This window comes from Emys orbicularis, chromosome 11, assembly GCF_028017835.1.
Source record: "Emys orbicularis isolate rEmyOrb1 chromosome 11, rEmyOrb1.hap1, whole genome shotgun sequence".
NCBI classification, from domain to species: Eukaryota; Metazoa; Chordata; order Testudines; family Emydidae; genus Emys; species Emys orbicularis.
In genome coordinates, this window is record NC_088693.1 from 6,384,987 (window position 1) to 6,405,673 (window position 20,687).

The following is a 20,687-nucleotide window of genomic DNA, read 5'->3' on the forward strand; positions in this document are numbered from 1 at the left end:
TGGATAGTGCAAATCCATAGTTATATCAGACATAAGGCACACAATTTTAACTTTGAGGGTAATTAACCATGAAAACAGCTCACTCGGTATTGTGGTGGATTCTCCAGCATTTGAAGTCTTTAAATCATGACTAGATTGGATTCTGAAAGATATTCCACCACAAATTGGTGGAATATCTTGGTCCTGCCTCAACATGGGAGAATGGACTGCATCATATCATGAGGTCTCTTCCAGGCCTACATTTCTATGATACTCTCTAAGTTATTGGGTTCAATACAGGAATCATTGGGTGAAATATTCTATGGCCTGCGTTATGCAGCAGGTCAGTCTAGATGATCAGAAATGGTCCCTTCTGACATTAAACTCTATGACTCCTCCAAAGTGTTTAATTGGCTTGGTAAATTTAACCAGATTGAATCTGAGGTTCAGTTTTTTGTCTTTTGACATTACAGTGTTGCACTTTTGTTCTCTCAGCTTAAATCTCCTGCAGGTCTTCTGTGTCTGTGGTGAGAAGTTTGGTTTTTTACTCGTCTTTCTCAGCTTTTTAAGTAATTTAGCTGCTCACTCTCATGAACTTTACTCATCCATATTTTTAAAATAACAATTATTCAAGCTTCTCTGCTGGTCCGTACATTAGTTAGTCCAATTATGGACTAATGCAATTGCCTTCTTGCTGGACTCCTGTTCCCACTCCTTGCAAGCTATGTTGGATTTCACAGCTCTCTTAATCTTTCATTGTTCTTGTTAGCTTGTTATTCTGGTTTTCATGTGTTTACACTGACTGCCCTTGAAATTGAGGTTTAGGTTTAGATTTAGTTATTGATTTTTTAAGATTCTTATGATGACTTCAAGACATCTTCTCTGCTGTTCATATGCACTCTCCACTATAAATATTACTTAATGCTGTTGCTTCATCCATCTCTGCTATCTGAAGTAAAACCTTTAACATGTAAAGCAACTTGCAGCCCAATGCAGTGATGGGGTCACTTTACCCATAAATGAGAAAGGCAGCCACCTCTAGGGTGGAACATTTGAGCTGCTTAGCAATCCATAAACAAACTAAAGAACAGGAGGACAAAGTGAATACCTTAGTGAAATTACATGGAGGATTTTTTTGGCAGATATAATGTAATTATCCAAATTAGTATGTCACTGGGACACTGAAGTTAATGACCTTTCTTTTTGCAAGAAAGTGTCACAGGACGTTTAATGACCACAAGTCTTCAGGGCCTCAGTTTTACACACCAAGTAAAGTTAACATCTCCAGGAGTGTCGTGACCTATCACCATACACTGGAGCGTTAGTTCCTCTCTGACTCAGAGGGATAGCTAACACCTAAGTCACAAGTATCATTTGTCACAGCACCCAGAGTTTTCTTTGGTGGACTTCTAGCCAATCATGCACTATGCCCAACCCTGTTAACTTCATATGATCAGAGAATATAATATACTGAGAAAATACAGCTATAGGCTACACCTGAATCATTTTCATACCTTTAGCAGAATTGTCTTCTTTCCTACAAGAGATCTCTGTGGCCAATTTAATTATTACTTACAAATCTTAACTGAAAACTTGTCTCTCTCTTGGTTGTTGCCCAAAATTTGGTGTGGGTCATAAGAACGGCCATGGTCCATGGGCTACATGGATCATGGACAATGGTCCATCTATCCCAGTATCTTGTCTGTGACAGACGTTAGTGCTTCAGAGGGAATGAACAGAAGAGAGCAATTTTGAATGATCCATCCCGTCGTGCAGTCCTAGCTTCCGGCAATTGGAGATTTAGGGAGGCCTGGAGCATGGGTTTGTGTTACTGATCATCTTGGCTAATAGCCATTGATAGGTCAACTCTCCATGAACTTATCTAGTTCTTTTTTGAACCCAGTGATACATTTGGCCTTCACAACATCCCATGGCAATGAGTTCCACAGGTTGACTGTGGCTTGTGTGAAGAAGTATTTACTTTTGTTTGTTTTAAACCTACTGCCTATTAATTTCACCAGGTGAACCCTAGCTCTGGGGGGAAGGGGGAAGGAGGGAGGGCACTGCAGGCTCAGGGGAGGAGGTGGGAAGGGGTGGAGTGGGGCCAAGGCCTGTGACAGAGCCAGGGGTTGAGCAGTGAGCACCCCCCAGCACACTGGAAAGTTGGCGCCTGTAGCTCCAGGCCCGGAGTCAGTGCCAAATTTCTGTGATGCCTATTATCAAAATCCTCATTTAATGCCAGGAACTCTATTTCACCTTCTTATCCATGTAAATAGCAACATTTACAAGTGAATAGAAACATAGGTGCCAGAACTAGGAGTTCTGGGGGTGCTGCCGCACCCCCTGGCTTGAAGAGGTTTCCCTCATATATAAGGTTTAGAGTTTGGTTCAATGGCTTTCAGGCCCCACCCCACAATACAAATTGTTCCAGCGCCCCTGAATGGAAACATTTGAAATCCATTCGAGGGCTTCAGGAGATGCACAGTGCACCTTTGCTATACCTCCTGGAAATGAAAAGATGGGCACTTGTTCACAATCTATGTGATGGTTTGGAGGTCTCTACATTTGCACTGTGGCAAATCCTTAATTCTCCATTTGTCCATCAGGTGCACGCATCTTCCACGTAACATCCTAATACAGCTGATGGTCATCCATAGTCTTCAGCAGAGCAAGAAACCAGGTGGTCTGATGGTGGGATCATCTGTGAGGCGCTTGTTCTTTATGTCAGCACCTGTTCATTGCATTTTCCTGGTTGAAGTTGAATGACAAAAGAGCTTCTCCAGATGCTCAGAATGGTTGGCGGGACTTAACACGAGTGTGAGGCATGTGAACAAGGTTGGTTATTGGGAGCTTTCTTGTAACCATGCAACATAGCCATCTCTCACCAGGCAGTTGGAGGAAGGATGTCTGTGAGGACTGCAAGCCAAGAAAAGGCAATGGATGTCCAGGGGCCAGTAACAAGTCTCATAGCCGCATTTATCAATGAGGTCCATGTGCAGCTTCTTCCCCAAACAGGTATGCAGTACTCAGCTGTGGAATAAACTAAAGCCAGCATTGCCATTTGTAACATTCAAGCATCACAACCTCAGCTAGAACCGGTTCGCTTTTGGATGATATTGATGCAACTCTTCGTTTTATGGCTCACCTGCTCCAGATGTTGTTGGTAAGTAAGGCTGTGATTGAAGGTGACTCCTAAGTAGTGGGGGTTAGGCTCGTGGGTGAGTGTCCTGCTGCAAAAATTTACATTCAGCATCCTCTTAGCTTCAGAATTGCTGAGAAGGAACGCTGATGACACCATTTTTGATGGATTGGGCTTGAACAGCCTGTACCAAAAGTAGTTTCCCATGCTTTTTGGATCAGCATTAGGGATGCCTTCTGCTTAGCTCACACATCTTAGTATTTAGACTTCTAGCATTTGTATATGAGCACTTGCACATTTTGTCAATAGTCTCTTGCTTTCATGTGTTACATTTAAATGGGACCCTTTTACATTTGACTGTTCCTCACCAGCTTCAACTTGTAATTTGCCAACTTCTATCCTATCCTCTTTACTAAGGCCTGGTCTACACTAACCCCCCAATTCGAACTAAGGTACGCAACTTCAGCTACGTGAATAACGTAGCTGAAGTTCGAAGTACCTTAGTTCGAACTTACCTCGGTCCAGACGCGGCAGGCAGGCTCCCCCGTCGACTCCGCGGTACTCCTCTCGCCGAGCAGGAGTACCGCAGTCGACGGCGAGCACTTCCGGGTTCGACTTATCTCGTCCAGACAAGACGCGATAAGTCGAACCCAGAAGTTCGATTGCTTGCCGCCGAACTAGCGGCTGGGTATAGATGTACCCTAAGAGGCAGCATTCCCCTTTAATAAATTCATCCTTAAGGGTTGTATCTGCCTGAACCATGTGCTCCTCTGCATTTGTTGGCTTTCCCCCAACCCTTAGTTTTAAAAATCCTCTACAACCTTTTATATTTTACATGCCAGCAATCTGGTTCCATTTTGATTTAGGTGGAGTTCATCCTTCCTGCATAGACTCCTTATTTCCCCCAAAGTTTTCCCAGTTCCTAATAAACCTAAACTCCTCCTTCCTACCCCATTGTCTCAACCACACATAGAGACCCTGCAGTTCTTCCTGTCTTCCTGGCCCTGCATGTGGAACTGGAAGCATTTCAGAGAATGCTACCATAGAAATCCTGGACTTTAAACTCTTATCTAGCAGCCTAGATTTGGCCTCCAGGACCTCTCTCCTACCTTTCCCTATGTCATTGGTACCCAACATGTACCATGCCCACCGGTCCTCCCCAGCATTGCACATAAGTCTGACTAGATGTCTGGTGAGAGCCACAACCTTTGCACCCAGCAAGCAATTTACAATGCGGTTCTTCCAGTGATCACAAACCCAGCTATGTGTATTTCTAATGATTGAATCTCCCATTACTATTACCTCTCTTTTTAATAACTGGGATTCCTTCCGCGGAGAGGTATTCTTAGTGAGAGAGGATACCATGACATCATCTGGAAGGAGGGTCCCAACTATGGGATAATTTCCCTCTGCTACAGCTTGATGATCTCCTTCCCCGAGGCTTTCATCTTCCTTAACAGCATAGAGGCGGTCAGACAAGAGGTGGGAGTGTTCTACTGTGTCCTCGAAAGTCTCATCTAGGTACCTTTCTGTCTCCCTTAGCTCCTCCACTGCAGCGACTCTGTCCTCAAGAACCCATATTGTATCTCTGAGGTCCAGGAGCTGCTTGCACCCTAGAAACACATATGCCACCTGCCCCAAAGGCAGGTAAAAAAGTACGTGCTGCAATCAGTGCAATAAACTGGATAGGCCCCACTCTGCTTCCGCCTGCATTCATTTTACTCTTGCAGATTTTTCCTGATTTTTTTGGTGCAGGAGGAGCATTATTGGCCTGAGTTTAGAATATGATTGAGTCTTTTCCAACGTGTTTCTCATGATTTCATTACAGTATTTTGTTATACATAAATAACGTCATACAGACGAATGTATCATAATGGACGTGCCTGTGATGTATGACGAATCACCCAGAAATTTCCATCTACGTTAAACGTTTTGAAGGTGGCCCTTTTTTCTGGATTGTAACAGAGGCTAAATAATTTAAGAAACCAAATTGCAAGGTCTTTGGCGCAGGGACTGTCTGTATATTATGTTCTACCTAATAGAACGAGTCCCCTAATCCTAATAGCAGCTCTGGAAGCGATGATAATACAAATTAATAGTAACAACAAATCAGTCGTCATTCACAATGTCCTTTTGCAGTTAGAGCTACACATTATCGCCTGGCACTGTCACACACTAGCTACAAGTGAGAAGCAGAATAATGGGCAATGAGATTCTGCACTGGAGCACACCAGCCAGGAAGAACATCACACCTTGCTGTGCTTGTTTCCCAACAGAGGTACTCCAAAATGCAGGAGTGGGTCCTCAGTGCTCGGCTGGAAGTAAGTGTGCAATTACAAAATGCTCTTCAGAAGCAAAGGGGCTGATTTCTTTTTTAAACAAGCAGAAAATAACAATGTTCAAAGGACCAAGACAATCAAGAAGGACTTGAAACAATTGCCTCTGAAAGTATGTATTTTTTTCCCAATCACGTAATTAATGCTATTAGTGTATTGGAGACATTGGATCAAAGGGGCTTCTGAAGGTGAGACAAAGAGAAAGCATGAACACTTTTCAGTGTCCTTTTTATTCCCCCTAAACTACTTTTAAAAGTCAATTTCACGCTTGTGACAAGAGTCGACTTGACAGCACTGAAGATTAAAGTCCACTCTCTTTGGGCCTGCTTTTTCTCCCATTGCAGTCCATGGGTGTCCTGTCATGCACTTCACTAGTGGGAGTTTTGTCACAGAGTTCAATGGAAGCAGGTATACCACCAGTTTAAGTTCTCCCTCAGTGGGCCTTAACCCTGTACTGGATGGACCACGGCTGGGGGCTGAAAGGACCATTTCATCTCCATGCTGATGCAATGCTTGGCCTCTTTTCTCAGGCCAACCAATAGAAAGGTGGTTTTGTGAGAGTTAAACCAAGATCATCACCTCGTTTCACTGTGGCGGCTGAACAATCTTGGCAAGATTACTCTTGGCCACGAACAAATGGGCTGACTTTGAGTTAATGACGCAGAAGTGGTCTCAGTCCTGCATCCATTATGAATATGGGCAGCTAGGCGCCAGGCACTCTATGGTTATGCACGTAAATAGGCTGTCGTGTCCTGCCACAAAACTGAGAAGCGTTGTTGATATTGGGTTTGACCTGGGAGAAACATAATGCACATCTTGGGCTAGATCCAAGCCTGCATAAAGGCAGCTTGGAGCACCCCTGCGCTCATGGTACAAATCTGCTTCAAAGTCAGCAATTAAAACCAGGGAAGGATTTCTCCTACTTAAGACTACCCTTGGGGGGCACAGAGCCATTGTTAGCTGCTTCTAGTCCACCCCAATCTGGACCTTCCTAGTGTAAGGGGCAAGACCAGAATAAAAGGTGTAGTGGGGCTGCCATACAGGCATCTTGAGACAGGATCATGGGCACTCAATGCAGCTTAGAGCAGTTCCTGGCTCCAGAGTGTGATAGGAGCAACTACTGTGACTTAAAGGGTCCGTCTACACTGCAATAAAACAGCCACGGCTGGCCTGTGTCAGCTGGCTCAGGCTCCAGTCAGCTGACATGGGCCAGCCGTGGGTGTTTTACTGCAGTGTAGACCTACCCAAAGGCACCACTGCCACCGGGCTTTCCAAGGGGCACAAAGGACAGACACAATGAACTGGCCCTTTGGTCCCAATTTATGGAGTATTTCACACAGTGGGGAGTGCTTGAGAGCTCAGTATGCTCAGCCAAGCTAATTTGACCCAGGCATCTTTTATATATTCTTAAAGCTCATCTATCAGCTAAAAACAGGCATCGCTTCAGGTTGTAATGTGACATTTGTTCGATGTCAAAACCCATTTGTGACATCTTCATTTTAATGTGCCCCAACACAGCCACCCCTGTTTGATTTCAACAGGGCTCACAATACGGTACATTGTAATGAGTCAAGAGGCAATTGATGCAAGAAAATGGAGAGGTATAGAGGGCTTACAATGGAAAACAGGCTTCTTTCAAGAGCAGACAGCTGCAATCAATTCAAATAACAACCAGTCAGCCTAAAAATGAAGCTTCTAGAGGGAAGTTGAGGGGGAGACAGGACTGGGAGAGAGAACAGAGCCTTCTTTTGGAGAGCGTTATCTTTAGGGAAACAGAGGACAGATTTTCTCTCAGGATTAAGACAAAACACCCGCTAAATTGTATTGCTGGAAGTGATGGCTGAGCGACCTCTGTGTCACTCTGGAACAGGCAGGATGGCATTACTGCTGTCTGATGTGGGAACAACAGCAGAGCTTCTGGCAGCTCAACTTATCCTCCCATTTCATCTTTAGCCGCTGCCATCTTGCCCTCAACCTACTTCCTCTTTTATCCTGGATACCCAACTCCATCTTCAAAGTTGCTTTATTAAGCTCCTTGCAGCAAAAGCAGTTTCAGGTCTAAAATGCACCTCAGAGATAAGATTTTTTTTTCTCCTGGCTGCTCTGGTCGTTCTGAGGAGGCGGGAAAAGACAGGAAAGGTAGGGAACAGGAGGGAGAGGTTTTGAAGGGGCAAGAATATAACAGCTAATAAAGAAGGGTCAGGGCGGGGTTACTGAGGTGTGGAACTGATGGGGTTGCAGTTGTTCTGTGTTCATTCTTTGAAAGCTGTGCTAGAATATTCAGTGATAGGAGCTTTTAATTCATTGAGAAACCTATTGCCTCTTTGGCTACTAAAAAGGTGACCACCCAGGCACAATTATACTTCATCCCTCTTCTCCATTTACACCTCTCCTTAAGGAGGCACTTCTTTAGTGAAGCCTTCCTACACCCGTCTCCCCATTGGTGATGTCTCTGTACCTTCTGAAATAAACCTGCAGCTGGTGTGTGACTCATCTGAATTAGTTTGTGATCTCTTCAGGGCAGGAACTCTGTCATTTTACTGTACATATTCTATAAACGAATCTGTTTATTTACAGGCCTATATAAATAATAACTGTTTCACACTGCAAGCACAATGGTTTTTCAAATGAACCTCCAGTTTACATTACATTTATGGTCTGATTCAAAGCCCACTGATGTCACTGGAAAGACTCTTATTGACTTCAATGGATTTTGGATCTGGCACTTAAAGAAATAAGTGAATCCACAAAGGTGTGGTGTGTTATACAGGTTTTACCATCATGAATCTGATGGTTGGAGTATTCACAAGTGGAGAAGCCACAAGTTAAGACAGGTCACCACAAATACGTGCTGGAAAAACCTTTATACTATTCATCTTCGGAACCTCCTTAACCCACAATCCAAGTTCCCCACCCTAACTCTGATACTACTATGCTACTGGTAAGGTGATGGGGATGGGGGAAAGAAGTAACCATGTAGAAAGTCAAACACTCTTCTCTGCAGCTCAGATAGATTTACAGCAGATGTAAGAGCAAGAGCTAGGCTTGTAGCAGCATGAATGAAGAAATTTCACAAATATGTTAAAAAATAAACCACCATCCAAAAGCATTTCAAAGAGGATCACACCTTGGGGTCCCCGGAGACAAATAGATTGAGTTAGGTTGGAAACACAAAGTCAGATCACTCCAAGCACTGAGCTAATGGCAACTTTTACATGTCGTTGTTTTAATTATGTTGCATACGAGACATTACATGGCTGAAAAGAAAATATGGTTAGACACAGCAGAACCACATGTGAATTGGTAAAGTCACAGAAAACTCAGGCAAACAAATCTGACATGTTGGGCTATGTGATATCACCTCCTTAATATGCTTAGGTTTAATTGATGTACAAGAGGTCAAAGGGAAGGGTGTATGATCTAGTGATTAGCACAGAGGGATGACCACAAGGAAGGATGGTGTTGTAGTGGAGGTGGGGCTCAGATCTGTGTTCCATGCTGGGCCTTGACTTTCTGCATGACCCTGGACAAGCCATTTGGGACCTGAATCCAGTGCCTATTGATGTCAAAGAAAGGATTCCCATGGAATCAATGAGCTTTGGATAAGTCCTTCCGTGCTCCAACTCTGTGTTTATAAAATGACAACAACAAAGTATGGGCATGATCATACTTCCCTATCTCAGAGGGATGCTGTGAGGATAAATTCAACAAATGTTCGTGAGGTGCTTGGATACTATGGCATTGGGGGACATCTAGGAACCATAGACAGACAGACAGATAGATAGATTTAAATATAAACTTAGCGTTCAAGACAAGTAAATACAGTGGAGTAGTATCCATAATCTTTAATGTATTTATCCTCACAACACCTGTGAGGTAGCAAAATGCTATTATCCTCATTTTACCGATAGGGTACATAGAGATTAAGTGACTTGCCGAGGGCCATACAAGAAGTCTGTGGCAGAACAGAAAATTGAGCCCAGTCTCTTGATACCAGACTAGAATCCTTTGATTTAAACTGGATCAGGATATCACCTCCGGAACGCAACTCCAAAACCAAGGACAACCCCTGGAATCGGGCAACAGCGATGCAGACATAAATAAGCGTAAGTGGCTTTGGAACAAAGAAAGTGCAGCTGGAGAAGCTGCAATGTAATTTCAAAATCTTTTATTTCATAAAACTGTTACTTGCAAGAGCTAAAGGCGTGTTTATGTGGGTCTCAAAGGAAAATGTGACAAAAAAGTCATTTTATTCTTTTATGACATTCTCCTCAAAGCTCTCATCTGATTTCTAAGCTAATCGGAAAGGAAAGGAAAAAAATCAAGGCCCTAGAAAGCAGAAGAGGTGACATAAACATCTGGTTAGGCAGCAAAGGCTCAGGCTACATCTACACTACAGGGGGGGGTCGATTTAAGATACGCAAATTCAGCTACGCGAATAGCGTAGCTGAATTCGACGTATCAGATCCGACTTACCCTGTTGTGAGGACGGCGGCAAAATCGACTGCCGCGGCTCCCAGTCGACGGCGCTTACTCCCACCTCCGCTGGTGGAGTAAGCGCGTCGATTTGGGGATCGATTGTCGTGTCCTGACGAGACGCGATAAGTCGATCCCCAAGAGATCGATTTCTACCCGCCGATTCAGGCGGGTAGTGTAGACCAGGCCTCAGAGAGTTTGACATACAGTGTTGAAATGGAGCAGTGAGGAAACGGAAGGTCGAGACTGGGCAGGCAGACGGGGAAAGTCAGGGGAGAGTTTTTCAAAAGAGCACGGTACCCATCTGTTCTCACTCTGGCACCTAAACAGAGAGTCAGATTCCCACAAGAGCTCTGCTTCCACTTAGCCTTCTAACCGTTTTTAATTAACGGGAGGTGCTGGGTTCTGAACACTTCTGAACTTCTGGCCATTTCAGTCAGGAACCGAGCACTTGTGAAACCCTGGACTCAGGTCTGAGCGCTAAGCAGTTTTGAAAATCTGGCCCTTGGATAACTGAGCAAAGACAGCTGAATGGAGGAAAAAGAAAAAAATCATATTTGAATCCATTCTTATGGAGCAGTAGTATTTATCTGCCATTGGGTTACAGAGGAATGAACACTTGTAAGGAAGCATTGTAAGTGCTTTTTATGCTAGACCCATAATAATAATAATGATCATATCACTTATACAGGACCTGACATCCCAAAGTGATTGGGCCCAACCCTACATTTTGTATTCAGACAAATCTCCTATTTAATGTTGTGAGATGTGACGACTGCAGAACTGAGCTCCCACCCTTCTGACTGAAAGGCGGCTACTTCTGAGATGAAACATGGCTGCTGTTTAACAGCGCTCAACATACACCATACAACAGTGTAGGACAGGGAGTGAAGGGCAACCAAAATAGAGGGGAGAAGTTTGCTTAAGGAAAATGTAGTTTAAATCTGGATTTGGGAAGAACAACCAGGGCTAAGGCACCTGTTTAAGTAACCAGTGGGGTTCTGTAGGCCAAATTCTGCATGTTCTATGTACAGCAGACACTTCTCCCACCATTTGGGTAGGAAGGTTTCCAGCTCAGGCAACACAACAGAACTTTAATAAAGGAAGTGAAGAATGACATATCTACCTGAAGTTACAGGACAAGTGAGATAAACAGAAGAGGGATTTGTCCATGACACAAGCTGTCTGAAACCTCCGTTCTTCTAACAAGTACAATAGGAACCACTCACGGTGAGGTTTTACGATATGGCGGAAGCAGATGCGTTCAGCAACACAATGGGACCTTGCACAGTTGGGGTATTAGTTTAGCAGTGAGTCAGATGGAAGAGTGCCAACTACTGAGGCACCTAAACCAGCTCTGCAGAGCTTGGGTTGCTGTTGGATGCCTTTTCTCTACAGACAGGCCAAGCCCTGGCTATAAGCAAGATAAAATATCAGTCCCTTTACTTATACTACCTGGCAAAGAACGATACCAAGTGTGCTGCTGTTATTATTATGTACAATTAATAGCTCACAAGTGGACACAAGTGGATGTCTATTTTCTATATCTGCCAAAAAGGCTTTCAATTCTATAGGCTTTGGGGGCCATTAGTGAACCTTTAAACGGCAGTGGTAAAAGAGACTTCAGCGGTAAGCACTCCGGACGGCAGACTTGATTTGGATGTCCAGGTTCGCTGTGGGACCGGCAACAGCGTTCTCTTGTCATAATAAAGAGGCTATTAGGTTCTTATCAGGAACAAATAAGGGTACTTATATGACAAAGTGGCCCACTTGAGAACAGAAAAACAAGGGTTCTTCGTCTGAAGCTTCTGGTAGATTCTTCCTGGCCCTGAGATGGGTGAGCAATGTTAAAGGGGAGGGAATCAAAGGGCCACCCCAGCTCACCTGGCCTATGTAAATAGAAGACAGAATTGTAGCTCCTACACTGTGTGAGAGCCCAGGGACTGCGTCTCTAATGCAGTACTCAGCTCGTGTGAAGGGGGGCATATGAGCCCCAAAGAGGGTGGGGAGGAGGTGAGGGCACGTCTCTGCCCTCCCCTAAGATGAGATAGTGGAGCTGCCCAGCCACACGGGGATAGTCAGCTGCACATCACACAGGGGTGTAAATCAGGGCACGCTGAGCTTCAGGAGTGCCTCTATGCTGCCATGGGGGGCTGGGTCTTCCCACCATCCTTTCCTAGATGGCTCAACAAGAGGAGAGAGGTGAACGTTGCTATCAGGGCAAACAACTCACATCGCCAAAGCTTCTACCAACAAGCTTTTCACTGGGCTTCTGCTACTATGTAAATAACAGCTCTGTTCTATTTAGCCCTTACAGGTTAAAAAAAAAAGCCTACCACACTGCACAGATAATTATAGAGTCTTAGCAGTACCATCGACAAACCAGCGAGCCATTTGCACAGCCTACCTGCGACCTTGCCCAAGGTGAGCGATTTGATGGCCTTGAAGTCAATCTCCGAGAGGTTGTGCTTGAGTTTGAGAACTTGATCAACCTGGAACAGGTCAATAAAAACAGTTGATTATTGCAACATGCAGAGACCCCTGAAGTATCTTAGACCAGCCTTGTAGAAAAGCTCCACACTGGATACTGGTAATGCCTGCCTGCCGCTGATCCCAAAGTGAATGTGCTTGAATTTTGCAGAAAAAGCCAAAAAGTGTGGCAGCGTATTCATACAGCAGACTTCTAAAGAAACCTTTCCTGCAGAAAACTGTAAAATATTTGACACGTGCTTATGCCCCACTGAGAATTCTCACCTATTAATCTCTGATTGCCACAAACAGGCGAACAAATGAAGCCTGGCTGGAAATTGACTGGCAAGGATTAGCAATACATGGAAAAAGCTGCAATATAAGGGAATATGATAAGATCAGTGTGTGGGATAAATCCCAACTGGTAGTGTAAAGCTTGCTTTAGACACAGATCAGAATCGGGTCCACCTGCTGTATATGCTATATTCACTTAAGAACATAAGAACGGCCGTACCGGGTCAGACCAAAGGTCCATCTAGCCCAGTATCCTGTCTACCGACAGTGGCCAATGCCAGGTGCCCCAGAGGGAGTGAACCTAACAGGCAATGATCAAGTGATCTCTCTCCTGCCATCCATCTCCCCTCTGACAGACAGAGGCTAGGGACACCATTCCTTACCCATCCTGGCTAATAGCCATTAATGGACTTAACCACCATGAATTTATCCAGTTCTCTTTTAAACTCTGTTATAGTCCTAGCCTTCACAACCTCCTCAGGTAAGGAGTTCCACAAGTTGACTGTGCGCTGCGTGAAGAAGAACTTCCTTTTATTTGTTTTAAACCTGCTGCCTATTAATTTCATTTGATGACCCCTAGTTCTTGTATTATGGGAATAAGTAAATAACTTTTCCTTATCCACTTTCTCCACATCACTCATGATTTTATATACCTCTATCATATCCCCCCTTAGTCTCCTCTTTTCCAAGCTGAAGAGTCCTAGCCTCTTTAATCTCTCCCTCATATGGGACCCGTTCCAAACCCTTAATCATTTTAGTTGCCCTTTTCTGAACCTTTTCTAGTGCCAGTATATCTTTTTTGAGATGAGGATACCACTTCTGTACGCAGTATTCGAGATGAGGGCGTACCATCGATTTATATAAGGGCAATAATATATTCTCAGTCTTATTCTCTATCCCCTTTTTAATGATTCCTAGCATCCTGTTTGCTTTTTTGACCGCCTCTGCACACTGCGTGGACATTTTCAGAGAACTATCCACGATGACTCCAAGATCTTTTTCCTGACTTGTAGCTAAATTAGCCCCCATCATATTGTATGTATAGTTGGGGTTATTTTTTCCAATGTGCATTACTTTACATTTATCCACATTAAATTTCATTTGCCATTTTGTTGCCCAATCACTTAGTTTTGTGAGATCTTTTTGAAGTTCTTCACAGTCTGCTTTGGTCTTAACTATCTTTAGCAGTTTAGTATCATCTGCAAACTTTGCCACCTCACTGGTTACCCCTTTCTGCAGATCATTTATGAATAAGTTGAATAGGATCGGTCCGAGGACTGACCCTTGGGGAACACCACTAGTTACCCCTCTCCATTCTGAGAATTTACCATTAATTCCTACCCTTTGTTCCCTGTCTTTTAACCAGTTCTCATTCCATGAAAGGACCTTCCCTTTTATCCCATGGCAGCTTAATTTACATAAGAGCCTTTGGTGAGGGACCATGTCAAAGGCTTTCTGGAAATCTAAGTACACTATGTCCACTGTATCCCCCTTGTCCACATGTTTGTTGACCCCTTCAAAGAATTCTAATAGATTAGTAAGACACGATTTCCCTTTACAGAAACCATGTTGACTATTGCTCAAGAGTTTATGTTTTTCTATGTGTCGGACAATTTTATTCTTAACTATTGTTTCGACTAATTTGCCCGATACAGACGTTAGACTTACCGGTCTGTAATTGTCGGGATCACCTCTAGAGCCCTTTTTAAATATTGGCGTTACATTAGCTAACTTCCAGTCATTGGGTACAGAAGCTGATTTAAAGGACAGGTTACAAACCTTAGTTAACAGTTCCGCAACTTCACATTTGAGTTCTTTCAGAACTCTTGGGTGAATGCCATCTGGTCCCGGTGACTTGTTAATGTTAAGTTTATCAATTAATTCCAAAACCTCCTCTCATGACACTTGAATCTGTGACAGTTCCTCAGATTTGTCACCTACAAAAGCCAGCTCAGGTTTGGGAATCTCCCTAACATCCTCAGCTGTGAAGACTGAAGCAAAGAATCCATTTAGTTTCTCTGCAATGACTTTGTCGTCTTTAAGCGCTCCTTTTGTATCTCGATCATCAAGGGGCCCCACTGATTGTTTAGCAGGCTTCCTGCTTCTGATGTACTTAAAAAACATTTTGTTATTACCTTTGGAGTTTTTGGCTAGCCGTTCTTCAAACTCCTCTTTGGCTTTTCTTATTACATTCTTGCACTTAATTTGGCAGTGTTTATGCTCCTTTCTATTTGCCTCACTAGGATTTGACTTCCACTTTTTAAAGGAAGTCTTTTTATCTCTCACTGCTTCTTTTACATGGTGGTTAAGCCACGGTGGCTCTTTTTTAGTTCTTTTACTGTGTTTCTTAATTTGGGGTATACATTGAAGTTGGGCCTCTATTATGGTGTCTTTAAAAAGCGCCCATGCAGCTTGCAGGGATTTCACTTTAGTCACTGTACTTTTTAACTTCTGTTTAACTAACCCCCTCATTTTTGCATAGTTCCCCCTTTTGAAATTAAATGCCACAGTGTTGGGCTGTTGAGATGGTCTTCCCACCACAGGGATGTTGAACGCTATTGTATTATGGTCACTATTTCCAAGCGGTCCTGCTATAGTTACCTCTTGGACCAGCTCCAGCGCTCCACTCAGGACTAAATCTAGAGTTGCCTCTCCCCTTGTGGGTTCCCGTACCAGCTGCTCCATGAAGCAGTCACTTAAAGTATCGCGAAATTTTATCTCTGCATTTCGTCCTGAAGTGAAATGTTCCCAGTCAATATGGGGATAATTGAAATCCCCCACTATTATTGAGTTCTTAATTTTGATAGCCTCTCTAATTTCCCTTAGCATTTCATCATCACTATCACCGTCCTGGTCAGGTGGTCGATAATAGATCCCTAATGTTATATTCTTATTAGAGCATGAAATTTCTATCCATAGAGATTCTATGGAACATGCAGATTTGCTTAAGATTTTTACTTCATTTGATTGTACATTTTCTTTCACATATAGTGCCACTCCCCCCCCCCCCCCGCACGACCTGTTCTGTCCTTCCGATATATTTTGTACCCCGGAATGATTGTGTCCCATTGATTGCTCTCAGTCCACCAGGTTTCTGTGATGCCTATTATACCAATATCCTCCTTTATCACAAGGCACTCTAGTTCACCCATCTTATAATTTAGACTTCTAGCATTTGTGTACAAGCACTTTCAAAACTTGTCACTGTTTATTTGTCTGCCCTTTTCTGATGTATCAGATTCTTTTTTATGTGAATGTTTCTCATCTGATCTGGCCCTTACATTATCCTCTTCCATCCTCTGCTCCTGACTAGAACCTGGAGATTCTCTATGATTAGACTCTCCCCTAAGAGAAGTCTCTGTCCGATCCACATGCTCCTTTGCAGCAGTCGGCTTTCCCCCATCTCCTAGTTTAAAAACTGCTCTGCAACCTTTTTAATGTTTAGTGCCAGCAGTCGGGTTCCACTTTGGTTTAGGTGGAGCCCATCCTTCCTGTATAGGCTCCCCCCATCCCAAAAGTTTCCCCAGTTCCTAATGAAAGTAACCCCCTCCTCTCTACACCATCGTCTCATCCACGCATTGAGACTCTGAAGCTCTGCCTGCCTACCTGGCCCTGCGCGTGGAACTGGAGCATTTCTGAGAATGCCACCATAGGGGTCCTGGATTTCAGTCTCTTCCCTAGCAGCCTAAATTTGGCCTCCAGGACATCTCTCCTACCCTTCCCTATGTCATTGGTACCTACATGTACCACGACCACCGGCTCCTCCCCAGCACTACACATAAGTCTGTCTAGATGCCTCGAGAGATCCGCAACCTTCGCACCAGGCAGGCAAGTCACCATACGGTTCTCCCGGTCATCACAAACCCAGCTATCTACGTTTCTAATGATCGAATCTCCCATTACTAACACCTGCCTTTTCCTAGAAACTGGAGTTCCCTCCCACGGAGAGGTAACCTCAGTGTGAGAGGCAACCCCAGTACCATCTGGAAGGAGGGTCCCAACTATGGGAAGGTTTCCGTCTGCTCCCGTTAACTGCTCTGCTTCCCTGGGCCTTTCATCCTCCTCAACAGCGCAGGGGCTGTCTGACCGGAGGTGGGACAATTCTACACTGTCCCGGACATAGCCAATACCTGGATAGTTTTATGCCAATAAATTGAAACCAAAGGGAAAAAAAGTGTGATGCTCTCTCTCACTGCCTTTTCCTTACCTCTCTCCTCCTTTCCTGTCTCTGCCTTGCCCTCTCTTTTCATTAATGACTGCCAGAAAATACCATTCAGCCCTAGCAATTAAGCAGAAGCTTGCCTAAAAGCTGCAGGAATTCCCCCGGGTATGAGAGCATCAGACACTGCTGTGCGCTCACTCCCCGCTCTTCCTTTGAAAAACTGGAGAGCACAAGGTTACTTGTTAGCCCTAACAGGCCACCTACCGGGTCCTGGACTCAGCATGGCTTCTCAAAGGGACAGTGAGAATGATGTGTTTGGAGAGCGGTGGTGTGTAGGACTTTGGGGCTCTCATCAGCTGATGGAAGGTGGTCACAGTAGATGAGGTAAGCACTTACACAGCTAGTCCTGCTGAAGTCAATGGGACTGTTTATGTGAGTGGTAATAGTCACCCAATCTAACCCTATCAGTCCTTCCTCCTCCTCATGTAGTCAAATTATGGGTCACATTCACCTGAAATCAATGAGGTTCCCACATGCCTCCACTCACTGTGGCTCTTTTGTTTAAATTCGGCAATACGCTGAACTTGATAAGTTTATGGAGGGGATGGTATGATGAGGCTGCTGACAATGGCATTTGGCCCATCTGTGCCGGTTATTAGCAAATATCTCCAATGGCCAGAAGTGGAACACTAGATGGGGAAGGCTTTGAATTGCTACACAGAATTCTTTCCCAGGTGTCTGAGGCCTTGTGCAGGGTCTTGCCTACTTGCTCAGGGTCTAACTGATCGCCATATTTAGGATTGGGAAGGAATTTCCCCCCAGGTCAGACTGGCAGAGACCCTGTATGGGGGGGGGGGTTTGGAGGGGAGTTGCATTCCTCTGTGTTGTGGGTCATGGGTCATTTGCTGTTTTCAGCTAGAGTAAATGGTGGATTCTCTATAACTTGAAGTCTTTAGGTCAAGATTTGAGGACTTCTGTAACTCAGCCAAAGGTTATGGCCCAGAGTGTATCAGGTTCTGTGATCATGATGGTCCCTTCTGGCCGTAAAGGCTATGAGCCTAATGATGATAATCAACAACATTATTTGAAAATGCAATCTGGTAAGAGCTATGTTCTGCCAGCCTTGCTCACGGTGGTGCCAGATTGTGAATCCTTTGCTCCCACCAGCGAGTAGGGATTTGCACAAATAGTGTCATGAAGCCTACTAAGTAAGTCCATTGAAATCAACAGGACTGTTTGTGGAGTAAGGTACTAATTAATGTTGGGCACAGGTAGTGAATAGGACCCTGAAAGTAAACCATGGCATGTAGGTTTGATACCTGAATGATGAGTTCTTTTCCTTCTCTGTTGATCTTCACATGGTGTAATTCCCGGTTGGCAAGGTTTCCAGAGTCAATGGTGAAAACGAGGAAGCCATCCTTACTCAACTTGTATCGGACGTGTAAGCTTCCTTAAAAGGAAAGCACATTTCCACCTATAAAACGTGTGTCCATAACTAGGTACGGTTCAACAGCTTTGCGCAATATGCAACATTCATTTATTTTTATAAAACCAGTGACACAAGTTAAAGTGATCATAAAGAAGTTAAAATAAAAAATGGTCAAACTTTAATGAAAAGCATGACAAATAATTTGTTGGAAACTTCCTTCGCACCAGCTTAAAAATTCCATTGTGCAAAAATATAACTGAAATGATCAAGCAAATAACTATATTAAAGGAATGCGTCTTTCTCTCCATACGGCACACGTTTAACATTTGCACAATATTTGATCTATATTAGACTCCTTTGTATGAATGATCATTTCCACCAGAGGGCATAGAGGTCTAGAGCTGTTTCATTACAGTAATATTTTTGGGTTTTATTATTACTCTTCAAGAAGACAGTAAAGTGAAATGTAACGGACAATGTAGCAGACAATATGTTGTACTTTTTTTAAAAAGAAAATGAGAATGGTTCTAATTCAGCTAAAGTGATGGCATTTCTTTTCAAACCCAAAGACAAACAAATCTTTCCCTGCTCTTTTGTAACAAAACATCAGTTGTGGCTGCCCGGCACTTGTGAAAAGCCAAACAATAGCAAACCCACAAGTACACAAGGTGAGAAAGGAAACGTATCACTTTAAATCTTTCCATAAAAGATTAAGGACAAAGAATATGCTTTTAAAAGCTCTGGGGGGGGAAATGCACTGACTGGATCCTTTTAACTTTTTTTGACAAGTGAAGAACAAGCCTTTGCAGTTCAGCATGTAATTAGGTAACAACAAGACAAAACAAAATTCTGAAAATCTTTGGGGCTTTCTCGCACGTCAGTAATTGACACATGCTGAACATTTTTGGTTCTACAGAAAACAAAAAACCTTTTCCATAGTTATTTTACTCCATTCATTTCAGGAGTACAGTATCTCAAAGGAGGCAGTAATAAACATATATAATCCCACAATCTGCTGAGCAGTGGCTCCTCATTTTGCTTTTTCCTCTTCTAAAAACCATCATAAGCAACTCTTCTCTCCTTCCATTCCATTGCTTTTATTTGCATTACCTCCAAATATTCCATGCATCACTGCACTCTGGAGATGGATGCAGGTGAACATGACCTGGAGGGGAACTGGCTGTCACTATGGGGTTTTTTCCACCCTTTTATTTCTAGTTTGTTTCAGAGCTTGCAAATCTAGTCCCATCTTAGAAGTTGTCCCTGGATGAAATCTGCCCTTGTGCAGCACACATCCTAGATACTGCTGAAGTCCTCGCAAAGTCTTTAAAAGGCATAGGCATAACGTTGGCCCTCTTCACGTGGGTGCATGTCACCGAGTGCTGATCTCCCATTGATTTCAGTAGGAGTTCTTTCAGGCTTGGGCCCGGAAACTTTTCAGAAAGGAGCTTCAGTAGAAGGAATGTATTTTCCTAACCATCCAGGGCACACAAGCCCCAGGCTGCTAACTGGTGGGCGTTGCCGTGCTCAGCCTATCCAGGGAGGTCAGCTCACCTCAAAGTTTGGAGCAAGAAGTTAGCAGCGTACCCAAAGGCGTGAGGGAAAGTGGGAAAGGCTTAGGGTGACCAGATGTCCCGATTTTATAGGAACAGTCCCGATTTTTGGGTCTTTTTCTTATATAGGCTCCTATTACCCCCTACCCCCTGTCCCAATTTTTCACACTTGCTGTCTGGTCACCCTAGAAAGGCTACTGAGAATCAGTCTTTTCACCAGTCCAAGGGCCTACAAGATCAGAAGGGGTTTTAATAGAAGGGGAAAGTAAAGGATATAAGAGGCATAGTTTCTTAGATATAAAGTTGGAACTCCCATTGATGTCACTGGGCAATTTGTGCATACGTCTCGGTCAGTACATGGGCTTAAGATGGTTTAAATACAATAATACACAACCAGATTCTGCCACCCTTCGTCATAAGAGAAGAGTGAGGGGGGATTTGATAGCCGCCTTCACCTACCTGAAGGGGAGTTCCAAAGAGGATGGAGATCGGCAGTTCTCAGTGGTGGCAGATGACAGAACAAGGAGAAATGGTCTCAAGTTGCAGTGGGGGAGGTCTAGGTTGGATATTAGGAAACACTGTTTCACTAGGAGGGTGGTGAAGCACTAGAATGGGTTACCTAGGGACGTGGTGGAATCTTCTTCCTTAGAGGTTTTTAAGGCCCGGCTTGACAAAGCCCTGGCTGGGATGATTTAGTTGGTGTTGGTCCTGCTTTGAGCAGGGGGTTGAACTAGATGACCTCCTGAGGTCTCTTCCAACCCTAATCTTCTAGGATTCTATGATACTGAATAGAACCTTACCCTGCAAGGAGTCTCCCAATTCTAACGCAATTCATTTATATTCCCTGTGA

General features: G+C 43.9%; 1 protein-coding gene across 1 annotated transcript in view; it reads right to left on the bottom strand.

Moving 5' to 3' along the window:
- The window catches only part of CNTNAP5 (contactin associated protein family member 5), a 433,878-nt gene that overhangs the window by 10,893 nt on the left and 402,298 nt on the right, over nucleotides 1-20,687 (bottom strand). The window contains exons 20-21 of the mRNA XM_065413114.1: nucleotides 18,175-18,305; nucleotides 12,338-12,422 (exon numbers count right to left, since the gene is read on the bottom strand). Of these exons, the coding sequence (XP_065269186.1) occupies nucleotides 12,338-12,422; nucleotides 18,175-18,305 (216 nt within the window). The remainder of the gene's footprint in view (nucleotides 1-12,337; nucleotides 12,423-18,174; nucleotides 18,306-20,687) is intronic.